General features: G+C 38.1%; 1 protein-coding gene across 1 annotated transcript in view; it reads left to right on the top strand.

Annotated features, from left to right (window-relative positions):
• The first annotated feature begins 4,234 nt into the window (after positions 1-4,234).
• The window catches only part of ST8SIA4 (ST8 alpha-N-acetyl-neuraminide alpha-2,8-sialyltransferase 4), a 49,425-nt gene continuing 46,301 nt past the window's right edge, over positions 4,235-7,358 (top strand). Inside the window, exons 1-2 of the mRNA XM_031062819.1 lie at positions 4,235-4,304; positions 6,463-6,495. Of these exons, the coding sequence (XP_030918679.1) occupies positions 4,294-4,304; positions 6,463-6,495 (44 nt within the window). The 5' untranslated portion in view covers positions 4,235-4,293. The remainder of the gene's footprint in view (positions 4,305-6,462; positions 6,496-7,358) is intronic.

Here is a 7,358-nt window from a genome sequence, read left to right on the forward strand (position 1 = left end):
CGCCGCCGTAACGGGGCGCTCCTGGGAAGTTTCACCTGTCCGCGGCTGCCCCGGAGACCGGGACGGCCCGAGGTGGTGGCGGCGGCGGCAGTCGCTGGAGCTCATTGTGCCTCGGTTTCTTGCCTTTCGCAGTCAGGCGTGGTGGGATGCGGGTGAACGTCTGCTTCCGTCTTTGATGTTTGCCTGGAAGCTTTGCTTAACTTGGCTTTTTCTTAAGGATTCTTGCTCTGAGAAAAGTGTAGCGCTCTTAGCTCTCGAGCTTCCTCCCCGGGAAAGTCTGGTCCCTCGCTGAGACCATTTGTTACATACTCTTTCTCTTTGCTGCCTATGGTTGACTCAAAACGAAGGACAAGGAGTTCCTTGCCATTTTTATATTTGCAGCTCAGCTTTCTCTTTATGTGTGTGAATTCATCCTACATTCCTCATTTTTGTCCCATCTTGCAGCTGTTCTCTGGAGATGCTGGGTTTTCAGCCAAGCTGGTTTTTCCATAGTGATGTATAAGATTTTGGTTTCTCTGGAGCAATGCATAAATTTATTGGTCGTTCAATGTAATCGATAAAAGCTAAGTAGGAACTCACACTTTCTATTTGTTTGTGCATGTCGACCGTGGGTAGAATTCTTTCTCAGCAGATTTTTGTCCTCTTGTGTAAGCCGTTGCCTTAATTTAAGGAGGAGGCATAAGGGGGTTGTAAGTACCCGTACAGGCCTGGAGGAAGCTGAGTACAGCCTACTTGGGCCCCGGAGTTAAAGACAAAGCACATCCCTCTTTCTCAGGCAGTCTGGTGAGGGAGGGGGACACAGGCAGCTGAGCACGGCTGGACAGCTGTCGCCCTGGCACATGCTGAGGACAGGGGCTGTCCTCACCTTTGTGTGCAATATTTGCTTCCTTTTTTATTCAAGATTTTTACAGCTTTCTGGTATCTCTTCCTCTTGTTCAGCCTGGGTGTAACCCGGTTTCTACCACAAACGTATCTCTGCTCTTAGGAGATGTACAGAAGTTTAAAATTTGGGGTTACAGCTGTGTGAAAACAGATGTGAAAATGAACATGTGAGGTAGAATTGTCATAGATACCCATGTTTCTTAGCATGTGCTCCTTCCTCTCAGACTAGAAGGAACTGATGAAATTGTTCAGAAATCACTTTATATAAGTTTGCAATGAAAAAACTGCCTTCCGCTCACTGCACATTGTTTGACACAACTTAAAACCTTACTAAAATGAACTGTTGTTTTAATATTAAATGGAAGGAAACAAGTGTGTTTAGTTATAAATACCTATGTTCCTAACAAACCTTTTAAAATACAGCTATAATATACTTCTGATTAGTCATTGTGATATTTCTATTTCTTTATCAGGGAGACTTCTTGTGCTGTATGGTACTACTCACTTTCACTATGGAAATATTTTTTCTCTTCACAGCCTGTCATCCCATTCATTACTGTATGAAGCAAAAAAATAGCCTAAAAATGTGTTGCTCATCACTGCCGCCCCTATTGATGTTACACTTTCCTTTCTCCTGGACTAGGGGTTTGGGATGTTGGGTTATTTTTGACTGGTCATGTGGGCAAGCAAAGTCAGTTTTCCATGGGTTATTTTACTTTCAGAAGTTATGGATGTACAAGGTGGCCCATTTTATGGTTATTAGTGGCACCAGACTATTCAAAATGGACTGGCTATATACAATTCCAAATTACATGAGAACCTCTAAACCAGCTGTGCACTTTCATAGAGAAGTGTGCTAGGAGAATTACTGTGAAGTGCGCCCTACTTCTAATAGACAGTAATGTCCCTTTAAAGGTTAAGCAAGTAATGAAACGTGCATGCTATGGGCAGGGTAGTGTTGTTTAGACAGTGTCATCTTCTACTGAAATGGAATACCCTTGAAGTCAGTTACTTTATTTAATGAACTATGAGAAGAGAGTCTTGTTATATAGGTCTGATTGGTCACCAAGGCAAGGTAATCCAAAGTGAAGGCTGACACTGTCAGTTGTAAGTTGCTGCCACAGTATGGCAGTTCTTTCAGTTATATCAGAGAGGATTTGCAGTGATTCTAGAAGATACAAAATAATCCACGTTTCTTTCATTTATTTGCACAATGAAGAATTACCAGGAGAAAGTTTTGATTTTTCTGTATTAGTTTATTTAATAGTGCTTTAAGTGAAAATCAATCTAGTAAAGGGGAGAGGAGCATCTAAATGAGCACAATTGTATTCATAGCAATAACTTGAACACAAAGTGCTTAGGATCTTCTTTCATAAGAACATAATTTAACATTTTTTCAATGTACAATCTGTGTAATTCACTGCAGTTGTAAATTATGACTATGGAAATCAGCCACGTATCAAGTGCTATGGTTTGAGTGTTGGCAGTGCATTTTGTTGCTAAGTTTTGTCACTTGTTTCACTTTTCAAGTGTGTACTAAATAATATTTAATCTAGAGTAAACTAGAGACATCTCTGAAGTATCCTTAGACTGAGAGCTTTACCTGGATGTAATTTGGTAATTTTCCTTTAGATGCATGCACTCAATGCATGTAGAAAATATATGCAGGAATATATATGTAATTAATATTATTACAACAATTTTGGAAAAGTTTTAGAGAATAAAAAAACTTATATAGCAAAAAGTATTAGTTGTATTCTGGCTATTGGATTTAGGGACTTCTGCAGCATCTTCCCATGCATTCAAGTTAGCAGGATTTGGGTAAGTTGCATACAGGTCATGAACCTAAAGTTGTTGGTTTTTGGTAGATGGCAGCCTTACCTCTGCACCAGTGTGATGTCTGGGCTGCAGGGTGTTGGTTGGCATGAGGGTGAGGGAGAAAGGGAGCTGCAAGTAATGCAGGATGGTTTTGGTGAAGAGTATGGTAATGATTTGTTAGTTATAGGGGCTTTTGCAATGACAGCACATTTTAGAAAATACTGCATATTACCAGTTTTGTTAATTTAGCTTAATTAATGTCCTATTGCCCTTAATTAATTTTCTATTGCTTGTGTTTAGTCTGTTGTATATTTTACTAAGTATTATTGCTTTACATACAGCCAGTAATGTTGCTGTGTTTCTTACTAAGGGTTCTGATACCATTGTTATCGAAGATTACAGCCACAGAAAAACAAAAGTCAGCAGTTCTGGAAAGTTTTCAGTCTCACATCTTTACCATTTTGTTCATTGAAGGGCCTGGGTCAGATATTCTGTTTCCAAGTTATTGTTATTGCCAGTATTTCAGAGCATGCTTATTTGACAGACAAATAGATTTCTGTGTATTATTGTCCTGTGCACACCTGAGTTACAAGACATTTTTTTCTGGTGGACTCTTGCCTCCAACAACTTTGATATATTTGTGATTAACGGCCATGTTTGAACTCAATTGAGCATTGCTCTGGCATCTAAAAGACAACGGATGATACACTATGGATGATAATGGAAAGATGTGGAGATAAAAATGAGTTTTAGTCATAACACCTTAAGTTATGCTTGTAGCATTTGGCTTCTTTGTCTCATTTATGTTATCCTGTTGGCTAATATTACTGCATCTTATGCTAGCTCACCAGGTGTTCAGTGGTCATCACCCAAAGCTTACAGTATTTATTTCTTTTAAGGTTACCTTGATGATGATAAGGCTGATGGACAGGATAAGACAATTGGAATGTTTTGGATGTGTGCAAGCAAAAGTTTCAGGAAGTGTTAGGAAAATTTTGTATTTTTTATATCATTAAACTCCAGAATTCCATACTTAAAAATCTTTAGCATTTTTAAGCAGGAGGCCAAAAATATCTGTTAAACCAGTATTGCAGATTATGAGCTGGGCAAAGGCTTGAAATGTAACACTTGATTCTTAGTTTAGTACTAGAAATTTGGAACCTAGAAGTGCAGAATCTGCCTCACAATCATAATGAAGTTTTGTCCAGATTCACAATTTGGAGTTTATTGTAGTTCTTGTTATGGCTATTCCATGACAAATATAAACAAATTTAAGCTCCTAATTTGCATATTCAACTATTACAGATAACTGTCATAGACTTTTTCTGTTACAGTTTATTTTCTTTAGAAAGCTAAGAGATAGTTGGTTTTTTTTTGTGAATAAAACGATATATTGCTGGTGCTTGGGATGTAAATTACTTAAACTGGAGTTATCCTTGATGTAATTGTGTGCTTTCTATATTGCATTGCAGAGATGGTATACTGAGTTTGAGTAGATCAATGATCAATAACTCCGATAAGATAATTCAAAAGAGTGGCTCCTCAATTTTCCAACATGCTGCAGGAGGTTGGAAAATCAATTCTTCTTTGGTAATGGAAATAAGGTGAGTTTCTTAAATAAATAAGCAATTCATTTCACCTTGCCTATGATTATTTTAATTCATGTTGCTTTATGATTCCTTTGGTCTATAAAACAGTAATTTGATTTACATTTGCAGGTGGATGTTTTTAAACTGTATCTATTTAGGTTTCAGTGTTAAATGCAACTGTATGACATTAGGCTTCAAAGTAAAGTCATCCTTCATAAGAATTAATAAAATGTTTTCATCTGTCTGTGACTGTAAGACCTGTGCAATCAATCTCTATTATTCATGTCCATATTTAAGCTGGTTGTCTAGAACTCTTCCACAGTCAGTGGTGAGAAACCTAAACTGCATTTAGGACATGATTTTCCCTTATCCTAAAGGTTTGACATATAACAGGTGAAAGTATCTTAAGCATACCAGTTTTCCTCCCTTGACTACAGAGGGAGCTTAGGCAAACAGCTGGCTGGGGTGCAGGAGTCAGTAGCTGGGCCATCAAGTGTTGTGAGTCCACTTGTGGCTGTGGCTGGTCCACATCACAGGGTCAGACACTGACAATAACTGCGTCTTAAGCAGTTTCCTTTCTTGATATGAGGCCAAAAAGAGCCTTAGGCTTATGCTGAGGGGGCAACCCAGTAGCAGAGTTGAACTGTGTGATAGTTCTGATGTGTCTTTACAGTGTATCTCTGCACCTTAGGGCCACAGAGAGATGCCTCTGAGTGTGTCATATCGTATCTTCCCCATCTTCATCAGGAAGATGGCCCATGAAAGAAGCACATGGAGCATGGATTGGCAGTGTGGAGATCTAGGAGTGTCATATGCTATGAAAAATGAGGGAAAGTAACTATTTTTAACAACTATCACATAGTAGATTAGACCTGATTTCTGAATATTAAGATTTTGAATAGTAATGTGTTCCAATTAAAATGTAGTTTCTATGTGATTTCCCTTTCTACTTTTAATTTTTTTTTTTAATTAAAGGACAGTTTGCAAACCCCTAAATCAGGCATTGTTTTCATGTATAAAAGCATGGCTTCTCTGAATGAGAAATTTAGGGATTTTTTTAATGACTACTATTTTAAGTCCCTAATTCTAAAGCATGCAGAAGATAAAGGTAGCTCAGAAATGTATGTATCATAAGTTATGGGTCCCAAAGTTGGGAAAAACCAGCTTTTTTCTACTTGTGAAGTAAGCTGATTTGGAAATGATTGAGTGGCTATAAGTAGAGACAATTATTCTCAGTCATTTTACTGAAAATTTGAGTATCATATTTCAGAACCATTTAAAACCGATACGCTTTCATGCTCAAGCCAAACAACAAACAAGAAAAAGTATTACAATAACCTTTTGGTTAAAATCAAGAGAGAAAATTAAGCTTGGGTTTTGCCAATTTTCCACCTGTTCCAAATGCAAAATATGTTATTCAGAAAACAAAGTAAAACAGTAGAGAATGCTTTAGTCTGTTTTCATCCTGTTAATACATGTGTATCATTTCATGTGTAATAATTTCAATCTACTAGATTAATGAGATTCAAAATTTCATTTTTTCTTAATCAAATCAAAATCTCTTTAATCAGATCAAAATCTCTGATTTTTTCTTTATTGTTTCCAGAGGGGGAAATCTCTCTTATTTAATAAATCACTATTGTGTACTTAAGAACCACTTTTATATGTGGGGTTTTAAAATACCATGCAGGGAAGGGGGTCTTTTTTGTCTCATTAGTATAGTGAAGAAAACAGTGGATCTTGTACGCTGGCTTAAGTACTAGAAGTAGAGGTTCCACTGTAATTCTTTCATTGTAAAATTGTACCATAGAGGGCATAAAGCTGAGATTATTTAGAAGTCCACATTGCCAGTCTTGTTTTCAGAGGAAATGGCTACCTTAGTGAACTCTGCGGCAGACAGAGTAGGTAGGTGCGAACCAGAAAATTATTTTAGATTAATGTGAGTTAGGGTCAAAAGTTGACATGAGCTCTATGAAAGGAGTCAGTGCTACCCGCCAGGCATAATCTTTCCAGCAATCCTCTTTGCTGACATGCATAGCACATTCAGTTATGGTTCTCAGTGGTGAGGGAGGGATATCAGGCATGCTTTTCACTGAGGAAGCTGCATGCAACCCCCTATGATGTATTTTAGTCTGATGTTGACTAAATTATGTACATTCTTTCCCTTTTTCAGGTGGTTTGCTATGCACCTTTCTTCCATGTTACAGTAAGAAGCATTTTAGCTGTAGTTTTACACTTACACACCTATCAGGACTAACTTTAAAAGTGTCTAGCAAAGTCGTACAGTATTCTTGTGGTTTAACTAACTGCTTAGCCCTCCATAATATGTTGCATGCACTGTGTAGACTATGAAGATGATTCATTGTTTATAATTGCTGCTGTTAACGTGAAGAGTGGTTGGTGGTCTTGTGGTGTGATCATAGGAAGTAACAATAAGAGAGAAATAAAAAACAAGGTAGTGCCTGTTGAGTAATGTATAAAATGTTATCAGTTCTAAGTAGTGGAAAAATAATTTGTGAAGCCATTAGTGTGCATCATAAAGATATTTCATAAAACTTAGAGTCACCCATAAATGACAGATGTTTTTGTGTCTTACTTCAGCTTGCCACTGTCATGGTTTGACACTGGCACAATGCCAGTGCCCCATGAAAATATACTTCCCTGGTGTTTGCTGTGAAATGTGACCAGGAAATAAGCAAAGCAGGCCTCTAGCTTAGGAAAAAAAAAAGGTTTATTAACTAAACTACAAAAGGAAAAAAAACCATACACACACACACCCACCCACACACACACACACACACACCTGGAAAATGAAAACTCCACAAAAGCATTTCCTCCTCCCCCCACCACATTTCCAATACATCTTCCAAATTTCAACTCTCCATCCATCACCCTGTAAATACTCAATTTCAGTCCGTCAAGAGGAGTGGAGTCCTTCTTGGAGGTCCATGGTGACCTCTTCCTTGCATGCCCAGCGCTCTCACCATCTGAGATGATCAGAGCTGCTTCGAGGGTTGTTCTTATTAAGGGTGCATTGCCCAGTTCCCAAAGGGCACAGTCTCTCACTTT

This window comes from Geospiza fortis, unplaced genomic scaffold, assembly GCF_000277835.1.
Source record: "Geospiza fortis unplaced genomic scaffold, GeoFor_1.0 scaffold208, whole genome shotgun sequence".
NCBI classification, from domain to species: domain Eukaryota; kingdom Metazoa; phylum Chordata; class Aves; order Passeriformes; family Thraupidae; genus Geospiza; species Geospiza fortis.